The 21,080-nt window shown below is 45.8% G+C and overlaps 1 protein-coding gene across 2 annotated transcripts in view; it reads left to right on the top strand.

Moving 5' to 3' along the window:
* CPAMD8 (C3 and PZP like alpha-2-macroglobulin domain containing 8) overlaps positions 1 to 21,080 on the top strand; it is a 1,208,079-nt gene that overhangs the window by 139,840 nt on the left and 1,047,159 nt on the right. For both annotated transcript variants that reach the window (XM_086946939.1, XM_086946938.1), the window contains exons 9-12: positions 7,979 to 8,063; positions 10,020 to 10,128; positions 15,479 to 15,706; positions 17,225 to 17,395. In XM_086946939.1, coding sequence (XP_086803065.1) covers positions 7,979 to 8,063; positions 10,020 to 10,128; positions 15,479 to 15,706; positions 17,225 to 17,395 — 593 coding nt within the window. The remainder of the gene's footprint in view (positions 1 to 7,978; positions 8,064 to 10,019; positions 10,129 to 15,478; positions 15,707 to 17,224; positions 17,396 to 21,080) is intronic.

The following is a 21,080-nucleotide window of genomic DNA, read 5'->3' as shown; positions in this document are numbered from 1 at the left end:
ACGATAGGGAGTAATATGCATACAACCTACATCAGTTGGACCTTGCGCCCACAAATGCGGTGGAACATTTTGCAATCTGGCATCAAAATCTCTCAAAACATAGTGACCCTTAAAGTCACGTAGGAACAATCTCACTCCTTCCGGAGAACAACATATAACAGCTCCTAGAGCTTTCAGTGTTTTAATACCAAGCAGGTTTTCAGGACATGATTTGGTAAGCAATAAATCTGTGGTACGGGACAATGGACCAACTGCAAGGGGAACTGGCTGTGAGACTTCGTTAACAATAGGTTTTCCTGAAAATCCAAGGGAAACATTCTGTGAGCCTGAGAGGGGTGCCCCTGGGACCTCGTCATGACTAATGGTAGTTCTGCTCGCCCCTGTGTCAATCAAAAATTTTCTGTCTTTCCCTAATACCTGACTATGTACATAGGGACCATCTTGATCTACAGGAACCTCGATAAGGGGCAAGCCAACCTCCCTCTCTAGGCTGTTTCATGTGTACTGCTGATAATCGGGGTAATCTGACTGTGCATACTGGTACATTTGTGACGTGACATGTTGAGTTGCAGCAATAGGTTGGGGTTGGGGTACAGCTACTGTCTGTTGCTGTACGTGCTGTGGAGGTTGCGGATTCTGTGGAATATTCTGTTGAACGTGTTCAGGTCTAGGTGGACGTGGTCTTTCTTTAGTTTTGCCTGTAGCAATATTGTGTCTGAGAACGGCACAATCACTTATAAAGTGACCTGGCTGCTTGCAATAATTGCAATTACCTTTAACTGGACCTGTAGAATGACTAGTCTGTGTGTTCTGCGTGTTACCATCCTTCTGACCATTTGCTGGTACAGACTGGGCAACTAGTACTTTCATTTTCGTGTCTTTCATGCGTCTCTGTTCATGATCGTGTTCTTCTCTAATTCTGTTCTGGTGGTACTGTAACATCTGTAACATTTGGGAAGGTGTGTTAGCTTGCCATGTACTTTCGACTTTCAATACTCTGTTTTTGACCTGGGGCAAGGAATTCTCGACTAATTTGGTCACAAAAAGATGTGGGAAAGACTCGCTACTAGTTTTCAGGCCACTATTGATAATGAAACATTTCTCGAATCTCGAATAAAAATCACTAGTGTCTTCGTCTTGTTTTTGTTTGCAAGCTGAGATCGCATCCCAGTCTTCCTTTTTAACTGTCAATAATCTAGGCAAAACCTGTACTAATAATCCTGGTAGTGCTTTAGCTTTATCCCCAAGACCTAGACCTGGGGTACGTCTATTTTCTTTGTCTTCTAATTCAGCCCAAATAATCTTTTTATCTCCCACCTCCCATTCTTTTTCTCTCAGTTTTTCATATATCCCTGCTGGCAACAATACTTTTAGCATTTTAAGAATATCGGGATAGGTATAATCTCCCATAAGTAACATGTCTTTTAATTCACGGTGAAAGCCTGCAGGATCTTTATCGTGACAAGGTACAATTTTCTTCATTTCCAATAATTCCATTTTAGTCAAAGGAGTGTATACAAACACGCGTTCAAGTGTATCATCTGGCTTCCGGATTGGATGTACTTCTCGTAAGGGGTTCTGTCTATCTAAGTGATATGGCTGTCTTACTGGGGGTGGAACGGAAACAAGATGTGGAGTCAGGAAAGTTCTATATTTGTGACGTTGTTCTAGAATAATATCAATTAGATCAGTACCTAGGCCTCTCCATCTTCTCAGGAGTAGATCTTGTAATAAGTTATACAACGGACCTGGATCGGATTGCTGATTTTCATATGAAGTGATGAGATGTTGGGTCATGTATATACCAGCTAGTCGCTGTTCTTCTGGAGTAAGACTTAAAAATGTTTGCACTACTAAATCATCATTATATATACTGTCATCCCCGGCCCATTGGACTGCTGACCGGGCTAATTCCTGGTCACGTAAGGTATTAAGTTCATGATAGCCTATTCTTTCTTTCAATATTTTATCAGTAACTTGAAAAACATGTTCAAGAGAACATTGCTCTGGTATTGGGGAAAGGAATCGTTTTTTGTTTTCTGAACGAACGGATCTGTCATAAGTTCTATTAGAAGGATACTGTTTAGGGAGTTTCACTCTACCCACGTACGCTATTGTACCCGGAGTCTGATTCTCTGCCGGTGTTTCTATTTCTTCCTCCTCTGAGGATTCATTCTTGTCTGACCCGGCTTCCTTTTCAGCTTTCTGTCTAATATGTATCGCTACTATTTCCTTACGAATCTTTCTGGACATGGCATCTATACACGTTTGTTTATCATGTTTACAGTCTGCAATATTTTGACCCCATTTTGTCAGTACATCCATTTCTTCTTTTACAACACCTGTCTGATCTTGTTCTCTTATCAAACAATTAATCAAGAATCGTAATATAAAACCCTGTGTCTCAACTTTCTGATATGCCATGGCTTCACAAATACATTCTGGTCTTTCACCTGTCCTAATAAAATGATATATTTTGTCTAGATGTTCTGGCATTTCTGGTAATAACATCAGATAATCTGTAACACGTCGTAGACGTAACGAAGCTAACATCATGTCTTTTGTCTTGCCTGGTACTGGATCATATCTACAATCAGTAAGATACTGTTTAGGTTTTTCCTGAGGCATCGCTTTCGGAGTACGCTGTGATGCTAAGTCTCTCATTGTCACTCGATGTAATTGTGGCGGGGTGTGATATGGACCTCCTGCGGCACCTCCTGAAGCAGAATCATGGGCATGACTTGATGTCATGGTGTGTGGGAGCGGTACATGTGTCGGGGACTGACTCTGGGTCGCATCTGTCGAAAAAGGATTTTGAGGGCCAATAGTAGGGGAAGTGACAGTAGGTGCAGGAAGGGAATCTTGGCGTGGAGGGGTCGTGACTAGAGCTGCCGGATATTGCTGCTGTCCATTATTAGCTGGTTGTACGGGTACATTGGTATACTCTGGAGCTACATCATCTAAATAGGAAGAAAGGAAAATGTCTGCTGCGGTCTTTTTGTGACGGAATTGGGTCGGGACCAATGGTGGTGGCAAGCTACGGGGTACTTCCGGGGTCGCCTTGGGCAGGCCCTCGGTTAACACTGGATACATGCTTGTAATGAGTGCATTTCTTTGACGGTCTAATTGTTCTGATCTAACCTGTTCTCCTTCTTCTATTAACTCTTTTTCTCTATCTTTTTCGGATTCTTCTCTACTTCTCTTCTCGGCTTTCCTGAGTTCTTTTTCTGTTCGTCTATGCGATTCTTTACGCCACAATTCTATGGCATCTTTTTGGGATTGTCTGGATTTCTTTTTCCATAATGCTTCTTCTACTCTCATGATGCACTCGGCATCCCATGTCCCTGAGGCAGGCCATCTAAACTTCTCTTCCAGATTCTTGGTGTATTCCACCCATAAGTCTAGATACAACACAGCATCTAAGCCGTGTTTGTGGTACATAAAATATCCTGGAGTGTCCCTAGGTGGGACAGGAACTGCTTCTTCTAGTATCCCTTTTCTAGTACCTATCTGACGAAATTTAGAAAACAACGGCATGGCCGAATCACTTTAAACGTAGACACAGTAAAACGCAACAATGAATAGCAAAACAGTCACTCATACCACAACATTAAAACATATTGAAAACAGGTTACCTGATACATAGAAAACACATAAGAGCCAAACGGAAAACGTGAGTTGCAACACTAGATACTTGATCACGGAATTACTAGACTAGATGTACTGCTAAAACAGTACAGACCGGTCCCATAAAGAGACACATCGGACCGTATCCACCTAAGTGAACACGTACGGACCAGGCCTGTGTACCCAGACCTGTCTTTACCGAGCTCAAATTAATGAACCCGTCTAGATGCGTTCCCAACAATGGTACTCACCGGGAAGCAAGAAACTGAAGGCCTCGGAACGGAAACTGGACTGGACTGGACTGCGTCAGCTGACGATTCTCACACGCATGCGCTTCGGAACAGGTGGGCCTCCGGACACCTCGGACCTTGCTCTCTCGACTAGGGCTCTGGTCGAGATCCTCCGCATTCCTCACCGCCTCGTCTGGACGCCGGACCGCAGTCTCCGTCTCCCTCGTGGACCCGAGGGAAGATAGCGGGAAACCCCGCAACGTGCACGGTTTCCGTCGGGGTTGTGGAAGGGGGCAAAGGCTGCGTGACTTCACCGGCGAGTGGGGGTCCCTATTCGGGCGCCAAATTATGTGGTAAATAAGTTTTACCCAGTCAATTTTTCCATATAATTATCAATACAAGACAGCTCATTAAAATGAGAGGCAGAGTCCGTGGTATCTGAGTCATACGGGCTTTAATATTATGCTTCGAAGCAAAGGATATCGGGTTCCATCACCACGCAGGTTCAGGAAGGGACATTCAAAATTTTATTAACATTACACATTATATATAGTAAAGTAACATAATTGAATCCAATACAGTAGGCGTAACAGGTGAAAAGAGAGAGATAAGAACACATGTGCGTAAGAGGAGGCGTGAAAAGAGGCGTACACATGGGCGTGCACTGTACATGTCAGAGAAACGTCACAAGATACGTCACATGTGGGTGGATGTAAAGTAAGAAATTGCAGGATCAGCAGAAAAACCCTTCGCCTATATGCGCGCGCAACTAGTATGACGTGAAACTGGGGGCTTTGACTTTAGCACTAGTGGAGGAGACTGGTGTCTGGAGTGTCAGGGCAACCTGTACCTATAGCATATCTGATATCTGTTGTTTGGAGGATGTAGTGTCTGAAACAAAGGTCTCTCGGGCAGGGGCCTTTCAATACCGAATGCTAGTGCATGCATACGTGTCTTGGTGCAATGAGCGGAGCCATGGGCCTACCATGGTAACGGGTTCAGTAAATCACTTGCAAGGAGGACAGGAAGGCCGGGCCCTTTGCTCTGCAGCCGGGGATATGTTTACCCATTTCACTAGACTGGAATGTGTTTTCGAGGAGGCTGAGCAGATACCTGTAGGCAAAACATGAATTTGGCAGGCAGTCCAGGCCGAGCCGGGCACCGCCGCGTTGGCAGGAAGTAAGGCAGGGGTCAGGGATGCGCGCAGCTTTCGGAGACAGGAGAGATGAGGCAGAGAGGCCTCGTTAAGGGCCTAGTTTGACTGAGTCAGAAAACATGGAGAAAACGTGTGCGAATTTCAAAAGCGCACCACATAAAGACGGTGGCACCGTATGTTTAGGAACATATTTAACGGGATTTCTTGGTATGGTTGGATAGCTAACATGTTAAGGATGGACGCAAATGTATTTGCGTCTCTCTAGCATGAACGGAACGAAAGTTACACGACATACGAGGAACATGGGCGCATGGATAGGGTGCGAGTTGGGGGACACTTTGGCTACCTGAAAATTTCTATTACCTCACTTTGATGGTGAAAGCTGAGCAAGGTTTAATGAGGACATGTGAGGCCTTTCTTTTTACATTCTGCATTGCTTCCTTGCTGTACATTCATGTTATACAAGGCAGAGTAGTAAGACTGGCAAAGTAGTGCCTGGGTTGTCGTGAATAGAGAAGGCCCCTATGATCCCTGGATATCTGCCATCTAATAGCTAGGACCAAAAATGTTATAATATAAAAACCTATTCTATGTTTGGTGAGTGTTGACTATAGCGGAGCCCCAGCCAGTATGTGATCATGTTAGATTCTTTTTTTTCGGCTGGCTGGATTATAGAAAGCTACGGAAAACTTTGAGCACTTGCCGATCTATGCCCTGAATCAGAGTTTTTTCCACAGTTTTTCAGGGGGTTTCTTCAACTTGGTTGGAGAATGGTATTGGTACTAGGTGGGGTCCCCGAGATTCCTTAACGCCATCTTAAAGCATGAACACAATTTTCAAGTTCTACTCAAATTGCCATAGGAAGTTATTTGTAAACGATGAATATCCAGTATGTATGTGCTGTCCACAGAGGGACTATAGCCCAATTACTGCCACAATTGCTATCTCTTTAAACCAAAGACTTAGATCCATAGAGACAAAGTACATCTTGCTCACTGCACAGCAGCAGACATGCTAGGTATAGCTGAGCTTGGGAAGAAGAGGTAGTTGTCAATGAAGTAGATGGGTTTTTCCAATGACGATGAGCCTGAAGGAGCTAAGGGTGAACACCAAGAGGACTCAGACTTCAAAGTTATCCAGCAGAAGGTCGAAGTTGTCATCATTGTAAGGACCCTTGGCCTTCAGCTGCAAACTCCAAGAAATCCCTGGAAACGTCGTAAGACAAGGCATCAAAATTGCCTACAAAAAACCGGCAAAGTCTTATCGCTAGAAAGTAGAGCTGCAGAAACATAAGCCGTCCAGGCAAAAAAAGATCACAGTTGAAGGAGCTTGAGAAACCTCCCTTCTTACTGGAACAAAAAGAAAAGCCATATGTAAGGGGCTCGGCTTCAGAGTATGATCAAGCTTGAGGAGGGATGGATGGACAGGCACATTTGAGGGACACGTTGCATGAGGACAAGAAAGCCTCCAACATTGGTGACATGGAGAGTAAAGATTGCACTCAAGGCAGAGATAGAATAGCTAGTTAAAAAGCGTTTGAGAAATCTATGCAACAACATAAAATTCCCTAATCTGCTAGGCATAAAAAAGCTGAGAGGAGAGAGACATTTGATCTGCAGAACCGACAATGGAGGTAGAAGCAGGTCCAGAATTGGGGGAGGAGGACTTAATGTATGTACAACATGAGTCAACGCAGACACTCCTAGGATAGTAAAGAAATGCAGTGCATCCACTGAGGACATACTTGAAATCTGGTAAAAGAGCCATGCCCCTGGCATCCTTGGGCCCTCCTATAGACAAGGATAGTAAAAGGATAGAGGCAGTGGATAGAAAGATGAAAAGGGATAAGGACATCAGCTCCTCAGTAGTAGATCACCAACTTTAAGTCAAGGCAGAAGTAATGTCATACCTGCCTGAGGAATACCTCAAAAAGGTTCAAACAGTCATAGAGGAAGGAAAGAAAACAGCCAACTCCTGCTCTAAGTCTGTATTAGATACAGCTGACAATGCAAGGAGACAATTAGCTCTAGGGACATTAATGAGAAGACATGGCTTTCCATGCGTTTCAGGTTTCAAACCAGAAGTCTAGGCAAACATCATTGATATGCTCCTAACAGGAACCATCTACTGTGGCCACAGGTAGACTACAGTATGAAAGGCATGATAAGGTCAATTGAGACTGCAACAGCGGCATTGCACACATACAGATCCTTTGGTAGAAGAGAGTCCATCACAGATAGGCGAGAGCAAGGGAGACTGCACTAAGGGTGTTTACCAAAACATTGCAGTGATGGCAGCACATCTCAGGAAATAGTCCATTCATGTGTATCCCTGCCTAGATGACTGGCTGGGAAGAGCAGGCCTACTCAAGCGATGCGAGAACAGCCTGTTAAAGGCTCTTCACTCTCTCCACCAATTCAGGTTTTCAATAATTCTGAAAAAATCACCCCTTCCCCAGAAAAAAAGAAAACCTTCCTGGGGCAGAGCTAGATACTCTAACAGTAAAATCATACTCAAATATGAGAAGAGTACAAGCACTGCAAGGTTAAATTCACCATTACCACAGGCCTGTTAATGGTGAGTTTAAAACACTAATGCAGGCAAGCTGAGCAGAAGGGCAAATGTTTTCCAAGAGTGGGAAGTAGAACACGAGCTGATAGACACACCGTTTCAACAATGGGACACCACAGGTCGGCCTGTTCACAAGCAGGAAACACAAAAGGCCAGTCCTTCACATCCAGGAGGAACCATCTAGTGTCACTGGGGAAAGCACTGTTGAAAAGCTGGTATGGGAGGTTTGCCTACACCTTTCTTCCACTACCTCTGATGTCTCTAGTTATACAGAAGTTCAAGATATCATCAAATTCCTCGAACACTGCTTCTGTTATGTATATACTGCATCCGTCATAGATTTTCTAGTAATACACTTCTTTAAGTATATATCTTCTCTGTCTCTCTATTGCAGTTTTACCCAAGTTTGAATTGATGATCAACCCTCCTCCATACATTCGCGATATTAGCACCTGTGAAAAGGCTACAGTGCATGCAAGGTAAAGTAGTACGATGCCATGACATGTTTTTGAATATGACCTTTAGATCTTTTCTGCTAAATCACCCAGACACACCACCGTTGTCTCAAATGATATACTCATGGAGAAGCTATCCAATGTTCTGATCAGTATTTAGGCTTCACAAGTTGAATAATCAGAAGGACTCCACAAGGACCGGGGGCACCGAGTTTTCCATCCCCCTCACTTGAACTGTACTGAAATATATATGTAATATTGCCAAGACTACAAAGACCAGAGTGCTCAGGAGGCTTCCGGTGAGCCTAAATAGGACAAGAAGGAGCCCTGGAGGGCTCCCACAATATGTTCTTTGTGATCTTAGTATGTGGGCCTAATACTGAATAAAAGCACGCTTTGGTAATATCTGCATGCTGAGTGATGGAGTCAGAGTGCCCTGCTGCTGCCCGTACACTCCCTGCACTGTCTGAAGGAGGCACTGCAGCTCCATATACCCTGCTTCCCCCGCCAGTACTGTAGATGTTGTGTGTTGCTGCATTATGCTCTTCGGTGCGCTAGAAATGCTTTCTCTTGGCTGCCTTGTGTACCCCACACTATGACCTCTGAATGATGCCATTCTACAATCGATGCCCCGTCAAATAATGACCTCTTTGCTGAGACCACAAACAACTATCGGTATTGTACTCTGAAAAGTATAGCTCCACTGTTCGAAATGTAAACACTATTGAATTAGAAGAATGAAAACCCTGCATTGTTCCACTCAGAATAGGTCATCTCTGCTGAGATTCTTTGACATCGTCAGTTTCAAGGCACCTTGGCCTTGCTGGGATGCACTACTGATGAAGTGTCGTTATAGGTGCAGCCTCCCTTTTGAAACGTGGAAGTTCCTGTTCTGTTCAAATTATGGCAGCGACACTTTGGAATGTTTGTAACAATGCACTTAAAGTGTCCTAATTCTGTTAACACGCTCCTGAAATGTCCCATTAAAATATGATATAACTGCTCGGAAGAGCCTGAACTGTCCATTTGATGTATTCCATTGCTGCGGTGAAAGCAGGGCAGTGCGTCTCCTTTGGAAAATAAAACACCCCTCTTCCTAAGAAGTGCAGCTACTGTCCCAATTAAATTGGGAGATTCCTGCTAAGAACTGCCCCTGAATCCCGGTGACGCCTCTACCAGTGCTGCTGAGAAGTGCTAGTTCTGGTTGACTCTGAGTAGTGCAGCCCTTTTAGGAAGTGCCCATACTATTCAGGTACAAGCACAGGAGCTCTGCTGAGAAGTGTTTGCAGCACCCTATGCAGGGAATATCAGCAGTAATGCGTCATGGCTGCCTCTCATCAATGGGACGGCCATGCCAGGGGTGTCCTAACTGCCCCATTACAAGCACAGCAGCCTCTTAAGGAGGGGGCAGGGGCTGCTTCTTCAAGCTGCTCCCAATGTGTGCTACACCTCAGTGGATCGACTGGAATTCAGACCCAGGAGCTCCAACACATGCGCTCACCTTTCAGACTACCGACATGTTAAACTACCATTGTTGGATACACTTATTTAAAACCTAGCTACCAACACTTTTTTAAACTCAACCCACGACTGCTTGGGACTGTTTAAAAAGAACTCTACTGCATATACCAATGCCTGTTAAAAAATGACTCTGCACACCCAAAGCATTAATCCATGTATAGGGTCAAATCAAACTAGTTTAAAAAAAAAGGGGGTGGGAGATTAGTGGCCAAGGTAAAAAGCATGATGAAAAGTAGGTTATAAGTGATTTGTGCATTTTATGACTACCAGGTGAATATTCGCTGCCTTTGGGTGGCATAAAGAGTTATTTGCCAAACTCAAGGAAAAGATTCTTGGAGGGATGGCATGTATGAGGGGCGGGGTTTGGTTCATAGGGGTTCAACTACTTGTTCTGGGTGGAGCGTCTTTAGAACACAGACTTGCAGTGTGTTGACAATCTTTATTTTTAATCTCCTCCAGATATACATTTGGGAAGCCGGTGAGAGGAACGCTGACAATCAACATGACAGTGAATGGCGTGGGATATTACAGGCATGAAGTTGGCCACCCACTACTGAAAACAATGGAGGTTGGTGCAGTCTTTTAAAGAGTTGGGCTAAGTAGAGTAAGCAGGAAGGGGACAGTTCAGATTTTGTTGGTCCAGACGAAAATATGAAGATTATGTTGTAAGACAATTTGCCTCTCTAGGTTAATAGGCCAGAGACCAAAGACCTTGGTTACAGTTTGCAGAATAAGAGCACACTGTATACCTCCAGTGCCCCTGCCCTCCCATCTCACAGCTTCTCTATTCTCTGTAGAGTTGGGGAAAGTGATGTGTTTACATCAACGGAGCTTCTGCTGACTGCAACAGTGTAAATCTACGAGCTGACTTCTGGTTTGCCAAACGGCTGCCAGGTACACATTGGGTGGGGTTATTTTTCCTTACTGTGCTTCCCATGCTTTGCATTGTGGGCACAGGTAAGTAAAGTGTAGAATGGCCCCATATACTTGGAGTAAATGTCCTGTGTGTTTTTAAGTGAGAAAACAAATTCCTGCTTTTTCTCCAATACAACAATGTGCCAAACCGACCCTATACATGGAGCCTGCTTGGCAAACATTCAGCGGTACGAAGGGAGCTGGAGCAGAGGCAGCTCTCCTCACAGCACAGAGTTCCACTGGCTCTAACCCCCCTGGCCAACTTACGACCCATCTGGCAGGGTCTAAATGCCTCCCCTCACCCAAATGTCTGATTTAAAAGTCATTGAAAATTCCTCCCAATTTCTGGAGGAAATACTAGATCTGGAAGAGTATCCACCCGCTAAATGTTCCCACCACACTATACTTTTGTGGAGGAAACTCAACCAGTGAATTCTGTGCCTTTAGTATTTCTTCCTGAAACTGGAAGATTTTCAATTGTGCCCGGTGCTGCATGCGATACCAGATACAGGCACATTCCATAGGTTTAAATGAAGAACAGAGAGGCAACAATATATAGTGCAGTACATATATTAAGTCATTTTCAGGAGAATGTTCATCTATGTTCACACAAAAGAGAGAGTAATGATCCTTCAAGTGATTCTTCAATTTTTATTTCAATCTTCAAACATAATCATGACAGAGATGACAGCCAACGCGTTTCGCCCAGATCGGGCTTCCTCAGGGCAAGATGATTTTATGAGTATCAAAGGAACTTCAATATGATGTCACCATGAGGACAAACCTAATTCTTAGGTATTGAATTAGAAGCTGTCTATGAGTAAAATGATCCACGCGTTTTCTATCCAGTGATGGATGCCAGTAAGCATTATACATGAACACGGCACTGAACAGGTAATACATGGGTTTCCGGGTGGAAGGCTCTCATCCGGGTGTTGGATGGCTGTTTCGCGCCTTGAGACTTAACTCATTTCATCCAGTGACACCTATTATAGTGTCCACCCGGAAACCCATGTATTACCTGTTCAGACCTGACCACTATATGAATTGGAGAAAAATCGATTTGTAAAGAAAAAGTCTTTCCTGCATCAGTGCCGTGTTCATGTATAATGCTTACTGGCATCCATCACTGAATAGAAAACGTGTGGATCATTTTACACCAGCCCTCAGGTAAGGGTACAGTGGCATGTGCCCCGTACCCCACAGTGTCTAAGTCCATTCTTAGACATTGTAAGTCTAGTAAAGCCATAAAGAGTATATGGTATGGGAGTTGGTCATTACGAACTCCACAGCTCCATAATGGCTTTACTGAAACCTGGGAAGTTTGGTAGCAAACTTCTCAGCACATTAAACCCACACTGATGCCAGTGTGTGCCCACCTTTGCCAACATTGGCCCTCAGGTGGTGGAGGTGCTGTGAAGCACGCATCTCAGTCCCCTCCACCTTGAAGCTGAGGGGACCCAGCCAATTAGGCAGAGGCTCATGCTTCCTTTCACTGGAGGGTGGCATAATAGGGAATGTACCGACCCAAGGAAAGACCCATTGGTCCCGACCAACACACCCCTTTAACCCCCCAAAATTAAGTATTTAGGGGCAACCCTGAACCTTGCCTCCCAGCTTTGAGTAAGAAAGAAGGACCGAAGAGTTGTGCTGACCCAGGAAGAAGAGGACACTGCTTTGGCCCCAGTCCTATTGGCCTGTTCCACCTCCGACCTGCTTACAGCGAAGAAACCAAGCGATAACAAAGGGGATGATGGACGGAGTGCTTGAGCAAATCAAACACTCACCCTCAGTCAACTGATCTGGGTGTAATCCATCATCATTCTTTAGCTCACTCCACCACCCCAGTTCAGACATGGCCATATACAAATCAGTCTGACCCTGTGCCTCATGGGAACAGTCCAGCCCGAACTGCAAAGCCATGTCTTCCCTGGACCGGAAACAAGCATCCTGGGACCGGTTTCGGATTCATAATCCTCATCAGCCAGGCTATCTTGAATCCAGTGGTAGAGTGATCAAGGGACCCACGTCTGGGCATACCCTGGCAACTCAGGGCGAACAAAGCGATACCAAAGGGGATCATCCCCTTTGGTATCGCTTACAGCGAAGAAACCAGCGTGTCCAGCAGCCAGCACCACCCCAGAGCCCGGAGGACCTGCCCTGCAACCATCTTACAAACTCTGTCACCGGGGAGCACCAAACTTGCTCAAGAAAGACTTACCCACAGAATCGGGATTCCGGCAACTCTGCAATTCTGGAACACTCTGCACCCAAAATCCACGGCCCGAGTTTGAGTGGCCCAACACCATGAGGAGGTCTCCCCAGCGATCCTGACCTTGAATCTGGTGATCTTCAATCTCCCTCAAGCTTCAAGAGGACGCCTGCAGACTCAACCTGAAGGGTCCCTCTCACCGCAACCGAAGCTGGTAAATAAACCTGATGGCAAAGGACACCCCTGCACTTAATGCCCCATGACCTTGGGTGGCCCAAACGATGGTGTCCAGGCATCCCCCAAGGACCCAACTTACCTCCCTAGCCGGTGGTTCTGGAGAACCTGCTCTGCAGCCATCTTAACTCTGTTTCCCGTGAGCACCGGATTTGCTCAAAAAAGACTCCCCCACAAAATCTGGATACAGGCGGCTCCTCAATTTTGCACACACTCTGCACCTGACACCATGGCCCGAGTTTGAGTGGCCCAACACCACAAGGGGGTCTCCCCAGCCATCCTGACCTGGGATCTGGTCAAGCTTCAAGTCGAAGCCTGCTGCCTGAACCTGAAGGGTCCCCCTGACCGCGAACGGAGCTGCTATGAAGACCGATGCCAAAAGACATCCCTGCACCCGACGCCCCACAGCCTTGGGTGAACCAACCAACGGTGTCCAGGCATCCCACAAGAAGCCAACTTACCTCTCCAGCCAGTGATCACCTTCAGGAAGCCTCCCTGCCTGAGCCTGCAGCATCTTTACCAAAGCGGAGTTCTCCATTGGAATATACCAACCTGTAACAACTGCAATTTCAACCTCAACTGCATTTCCTTGTAAAGTCTTGCATTTGAGAGTATATTTCACGTACCTGTGCCAGGTCCTGCATGGTTCTAGAAATAAAACATAAGTATATATTATTATACTTACCTAATTGGTCTGGATGTGGTCTCTGAGTGTGTGCCATCAGTCTTGATTGAGTGAATACAATACATGCTTAACACACCCTCCTAATAAGCCTAACTACTCACCTACACTACCAAAAAGAGAGCTGATACCACTTGTCTAATTTAGCCTCTGGTATACCTATGGGGACTCCCTGGACTCTGTGCACACTATTCCTTACTTTGAAATAATATATACAGAGCCAGCTTCCTACACAAACCCTTAGTTCCCCCGTCCCCATTTAGAGGTGGGGAAACCTCTGGGTTATTATTGATGGAGCCTCAGTAGGATCTGGTGGCAGTAACCCCTCATCCCGTTGTCCATCCGCCACAAGACTGCCAGATAGTGATGGGTGCCCTGTCTAATTAAGAGCAGGATGGTCATAACTGATTTTCACTGCCTGTGTCCACCTTGCAAACTTACTGTACATATGAGTTATATGTTTGTTTTGTTTACAGAAAACAAACTTCGTCTTTAGAAGTTTATTTTCTCTAAAACAAAATAAATAGTTTCCTGAGTGGATGCTCGAACCTCAGTTCCCACTCAGCAAACCGGCAATGCTGTGAAGGGACCCGCCTCTGCTTTGTATGTATGTATATCTGTGCATGTATATGGTATTACATTAGTGCGAATAAAGCCAAAAGGAAGCGGAGCTTAGTACATGGTCCAAAGCACAGTTTTCTGCAGATAGGCGGGGATATCCAAATAGGGCGAGTGTGACCTGTCAGTTTCTAAATGACCCTCCTCAGTTCTTTAAGGCTTTGTCACTTTTTCAGATCATCCTCAATGGCAGTGCATGCTAGATGAACAAGTTACTTACCTTTGGTAACAATATATCTGTAAGAGACATAGATTAGTTATAGATTCCCTACCTTGTGAATTACCCCCAGGAGTCAGACTGTACCTGGAGAATTTTTTTCTCCGGATTCAGTCCAATCCTCATCGCCAAGCCTCTAACACAATATTCAGGTACCTGCTAATCTTGCATGTACCATCTCCCCAAAGCCCTCTGAGGCCACTGCAGGGTGGTTAGTAGCACTTTATAAAAACAACAAAATAAATAAATGCATACGGTCCAATTTTGAGTTTGGTAGAGAGGATACTTTGTCACAATGGCGACTAGTACTCTCTCCAAACTCTCTGTCCGCCTGCCTGATCTAGAGCTGGACGGACCAACATTATGTCAAAGATGGAGTATCTCTGTTGTCGACATACTCCTCTGATTGCCTGACAGAGTATGGGATATTTGAGGTATGACATCGTAAGAGTGGACGGTCAGATGGCTTTTTTTGTTGTCCATCACCACCATGTTATGCCAGGCAAAGCCTGGAGTTGAGGTGCAGTATAAATGAAATCCTTACTCTCATACCATAGGAGAAAACAATCATGGTGTCGGGACCATTAATTTACAAATTCTTTTTTTTTAAAACTCCCACTTTAGGAGTTTGATTTTGAGAAATGTTAAAACTTTCCAAAGTTTGGTGTAAGCATCCGTCACCAATGACTGAGGCACACCACACTTGTCAATGGCTTTGTATGAGATCCCAAGGTGGCGGTTCATACACATTTATAGAGTTCATCACCGGGTTGGTAGTGAACTCTCAATTGGGCAGGCAAATTAAAGATAGTGTGGCGAACGTAAAGTCTTCCACCTCCCTCACTACCTTTACTCCGTTTACCATATTATGAATCATTCTCAATGTGTGCATCATTTCTGTTTACTTAAGTTTGTCTCTGTGTGCTTTCAGCCTCACAGCCTTCTTTTGCATCTCATACCAAATATCGATGTCCATGAATGCCCCCCCCCCCCTTCAGTCGCATTCTCTCATATGTATCCTTTTTGTGACCTTTTTGCAGATTTATGGCTCTGCAGTTTTTGAAATTTGTGTGAAGGACATGACCCCTGTGGATGTTCCAGAGCACTTTCGGGGAGCTGTTAACATATGGGCGACTGTGACAAGCATGGACGGCAGCAAGCAAACCACATTCGACGATTCCACGCCTGTTCAGAAACAGCTCATTGACATCAAGTACACCAAGGACACCAGGAAGCAGTTCAAGCCTGGCTTGCCATACAGAGGAAAGGTAACACCATGCTCAAGCCAGTAATTAGCCTTTACAACAATGTTTTTATCATGCTGTGCCTTTACCATGCATTTCTTTTTACCATTTATAAGCCTTTACCACGAATTTACGGTAAGTTGGGAGGAGGGAGTGGGGGGGGTAGTGGTGTCCCCCAATACGTTGTTGTTATATATATAAACAATGCGTGGTAAGGCATGCATTGTAAAAGCACGTACGTTCTACAAAAAATGCGGATTCAAAAATGCATGGTAAAGGCATGTTAAGTATTACCCAACGTTGTTCCATCATACAACACTCAGGGCTTGCTCTTTCATTGGTCTTTTTATGTACATTTTTGAGTCAGTTGTAAAAGTGGCTGAACAACATCTGTTGAACCATGTCAGAACGTTTAGTCGGGGTCCATCAGCAGAAATTATGGCCCTAATTCTAAGTGTTGGTTATTGGTGTGGGGATACCGGCAGCATGTGAACGGTGGAGGACAACAGAATTCCTGACTGCAGGAGGTACCCCTGCACCAAAAATTGCAAATTTAGAGTTTTTGTCGCTGGAATGAAGAATAATCACACGGGCCTGGGCATACTGGACCCTTTTCTGGGTGAGGAGTCAGTGGGAGTATTATGGGGAGGGGCGGGAGTCATGGGGTCATAGTAAGGTAGTTCAGGGGGAGCGCTGTCTGCTCCCCTTGTGTCTTGTTCTTTCGGAGGCGGGGTGGTGGGGTGAGAAAGAGGGTCACACAAAACCCTAGGCTCTTCTGTTGATCCTGGCCATTCTTTTCTCGGAGGGGGGTAAACGCTTGTATACAGCCGCAGTCTATGCTAGTGCCCGGGGGTGTCTGTCCTTGGGGAGGCAGGAGGACTTAGGAAGGTCTGAGCCTGAGTGGAGTGGAGTGTGCTCCCCATGCAGGTGTTTGCATGGGCGAGCACACTCCGCTGCTCCCTGGGGGAGAAGAGTTCAGGGCCTTACTGTGGTATGGTTGTATGCGACCGCTTGGTACTGCAGGGGTGGGGGCCAAGCTATGCTCATGCCTGCTGCCCCTGACACAGCAGCGTTTTTATCCCATGCATATCTACACCAGATGAAACCAGACCTAGGAGTCTCAGGTCCAGAACTGTCATGTTCTGGGTTTGTGGACCTGGTAAATCTGGACCTCGGAACACCAGGCCACTCATAATAGTGAATTGTGAAACTCTACCCGAGTTACCACTCGGAGTGGAATTCCAGCACTCTTAATCAGGCCCTCTGTGGGTAATCAGAACAGAGGACCATGTTGTCCGGCTCATTAATTGAATTGTTTTATTTACGCACATACTGCTTATTAAGTTAGATATTTGACTTGGAAGACCATCAACCTTTCAACATGAGGGTATCCACTTAGGTTACACACCAGCACACCTATTTCTTATGCACTGCTTAGATTCATTGCTCCTATTTAGTACAATTTGACATTTCTCTTTGTGGTTCACCTTTGAACGGTTCATGACTGATTCCTTTATCACATCTCTGTTTTGAAATGCCTAGGTCGAAGTCCTGTACCCAGATGGCAGTCCTGCTGATGGTGCCACCATAAGGGTCAAAGCCGAGCTGACATCAAAAGACAATGTTTACACCACTGAGCTGGTGTCTAAAAAAGGCATGGTTGAGTTTGAAATCCCATCCATTCCCACTGCTGCACAGTATGTCTGGCTTGAGGTATGTTATAAAAGAAGTCTAGCAATGGTGGGGTACTTGTGCTCTTTTTAAATTTGCAGGATATTGTTGCATGGACATTTGTGCAAAGGGTAATCAGCTTATTGTCTTTGGGACTATAAGATTTATCTTCGTCCCTCATTATGAGTTGCCCAGACCTGGATGTGATAATTATTTCATTTGCTAAAATCAGATATCATGGAGAGCGGAATTTAAAAGCTGCAATGATTATCACCTATTGAGAGATTTCCTCTGCAAAATGGGGAATAACATATGGATTTTGCTCCTTACTGTACCAAAATCCACATGTCCCGGTATTGCTCGGACCTGTATTGTTCTGTAAATTTTGGCGGATATAAATATATCTACGGACAATTGCAGGGTGTTGTGTTAGCCACAAAACTCTGGTATGTGCACTAACCGGAATTCCTGCTCATACTGGAATTTTTCGGGCCACTTTAAATGGGGGCCTGTGTTTTTGAAATATACCACTCCTTGCATTGCTTGATGGTATATTCTGAAATTTAAGAGTATAACAAAAGGAGGGAGGGAGAGGGAAAGTGGATTCGGTCTCCCCTAACAATTTACATAAACAAAATGGAATCCACTCTGGTAGTGGTATTGACCCCTACAGTGGTAGGGAGCACACAGTGTTGTTTTAAATACCCCTCACACACCAACAGGCCCCTTGGTGTCATGCTTCATCATTGGGGTCTTCGCACCCCTCTACAGGATGCGGCGTGCTGCGACTCACGACTACGTAGGAGCACTGAAGGTGAACTATGTGTTGGTGTGTGTGAGGTAAAAAGGTGTGAGTGGTGAGGTGGTGAAATGTGGTGGTTTAAAAGATACCTGGCTCGTAGGAAAAAAATAATAAAAAGTATTTACTAAGCCCTCGGCTGGTATCCTTAAAAGGGTGCAAGGCAAGGTTGTTTACTGTATATTAGGGTACGTCAAACTCAGAAAGTGCGTCTACATGTTTCGGAGTATAAAAACTCCTTCTTCAGGACGAGGATATGCACAACTATCCTCACCTTACTCACATGAAATGTAGATGTCAAAGTGAACTCTAAAAAAATATATAAAATAGGTGTAATGTACCTAATAATGTATATAGAAAAAAGCTCTGTTGCGCCCAATAGGCGTTTTTTGGACAGAACCTGTAAGTAGACAAAAGACATGACCTATGGGCTCATAATTAAAAAAGAGAACTCCTCAGTTAGGGCAGTTTGACCATTGCGATCTTAAAACGTTGAGTCGCCCTCTCAACCACATTATGGAACCCTCCAATGTCGCCTGGTGGTGAATCCGCGGGCGCGGGTACTGGAGATGCGGGAGAAGGAATGATGTAGTCATCCCAGTCGTCATGTACAGACTGAACATCCTGCAGCTCACCCTCTTCTTGTTGTTCTTCCTCTTCTTCTTCTTCATCAGAAGTTGGAGGATGCGGTAACTCAACTCTCTCTGGTTGCATACTTAAAGGTGGAGGCCGTGGTCTTGAAGACTGAGTTACTGTGGTAACCATTATCCAAAATGGGGTGACCCAAAAAGTCAAAGAACTGGGTGTTTTACACTATTGAAATACAATGGTCTTCAACCATTACTTTCACTTGAATTGAATTTATCAATACATATTCAATATTTCCACTTAGTTAAGGGATATGTCTCACAGATCAATCCTATACATTCAATGTGTTTCAACATTTACGAAATAAAGGACAAAAATGCAACAGCAATAATTACAAATTCAGGGGCAATTTTAATTCATTGCATTCATATCTATCTCTATGTAAGAGAGTTTTAGGTTGCCCAAAGCGAGCGTGCAAAAGATGAAGAAATGTCAGGTGCTTAGCAGAAAAGAGGAGTATGGGAATGTAGGAGAGTAGGGTCTGCAATCCTATGATCACCCGGACTTTTTGCTTTTGTTTCACTGGTTTACGACTTTCTCGGGCTGTGGGCCTGCCAATCAGACCCACAGCCTAGCTGTTCTCTCGCTAAATTGATGTGTGTACCTTAGGTGCATGACCCAATTGGAACTGGGCCGCCTTGTCAGACCCTGTAACTCAGGGCATCGGTGTACCCAGGGCCTACCAGGGGCTGAAGCATGTATTATGCCACCCCTGGATGGCCATCTAAATCTGACACAACTGGCTGCACGACAGCTGGGGCAACGTGGCGTACTCGCTCGTTGCTTTAGGTATAGTATCCCTATATCTAACCTTAAAATGGACACCCGAGTTCCTATCAGTCACTCCAATGACAGGCCTAGACAATCCTGAAGGCAGAGTGCGTGGAACCGTGTGAATTGGGCTCTGGCACGAGCCGAGCCCGGTTGCAGCTTGCGGAACCAAGACCCAATGGCTGTTCCATGATAACGCGTACCATATCGGTAACTTCGGTATCGCGTTATCAAGACATGTCGAGTAAGGTGTCATACGAATCGGGATGCTGCCCCCTCACCAATTCTGGCGACGAGGTTAGCATTCCGCCCTTCTAGAGGGACACGACATGTACGTAACTGTGAACCCCGGTTAAAGTTAACTGAAGCCTCAGCTCCACAAAATGGATGCTGCCACCACAGACACGAGTCTGACCTCCTGCTGCTGGGAGTCCTTCCAGCGAGGAGAGCTTGGACAAAGGGTTTCCTGTCCGGGGCGGTGTTCGCACCATCCCAGACAGGGTTTTGTGTATCCTGGGTAGGCAGGGCTTTACAAGAAGGTGACTGCGGAGTGGCACCCCGGTGCTCACTACGCATCTGCCGGCTAGAACCAGTTCCAGGGGCGCGCAGCCCCTGACCTGGGGAAAGCCCGGCAGGGGAGAGGGGTGTAACTGCCCCCCTTCCTGGTCCCACCCCTAGGGCAGGACCTAGTCATGTACCCACCCCTTTCTTTAGGATAAAGGCAGGAGCGGGGACCCTTCCAAATTAGATCATCTTTGAATCAAGAACTACTTTCTACGAAAGGACATTCGAGACTCTTCTCAAGATTTCTCCCTTGTGGCTAAGGAGTAGTCACCCTGCATCCGCAGGCACCATCTAAGAACTCTGCGGTTTGCTGCAAGTCCTTCCTCAGGAATCCGACGACCCAGCTCGACGAGACCCGGCTTCCCTGGCACCTCTGACCTCTACCCACATCGTCAGCTCAGCTGAGATCTGTGGGTGCGACGAGACCTCGAGGGACCGGCCATCATCAAAACCTGCACGCTTTCTTAAACCAGCACGATCACCGAAGGAATCCTCTGGTGAGTGCTCTGGGGTCCGAGAAGCCCCGACCCTGAGCAGCTCCAGCATCGAAGTGCAGTCTCCCAGCATCTCCACGATCTGCGTGGGGCCCTTCTGCTTTGCCGCTCAGCACGTTGTCTGGTTACTAGCCGCTGGCTTGTGACCTCCTTGACGACATCCGACAACCAACGCTGTTGGTCTGGTTGCTCCAGACCGGCCTTTGCTCCCTTTTACGAGAGGAGCACCCCGGACCCTCCTGGTCCACTCAAGACGCCATTTTAGGCCCACCACGTGGCCCTGAAATCTGCCAAGGTTTGTTGCCCCAATCCTGGGCCCAGCGACGCCGACAGCATCAACCTTCGTGGGACAGCTCGCACCTCCATCCTAGTCGCCGACAACTTCTCCTGGTCCGTGAGATTGCAGAGCCTAGCGTCGCCCACTCACCTAGTCGAGGTGACGGCCATCCGG

The sequence above is a fragment of the Lissotriton vulgaris genome, chromosome 12 (genome assembly GCF_964263255.1).
Source record: "Lissotriton vulgaris chromosome 12, aLisVul1.2, whole genome shotgun sequence".
NCBI lineage: Eukaryota > Metazoa > Chordata > Amphibia > Caudata > Salamandridae > Lissotriton > Lissotriton vulgaris.
The sequence above is the reverse complement of the archived record's forward strand: the minus strand, read 5'-3'. Positions and strand labels throughout refer to the sequence as shown.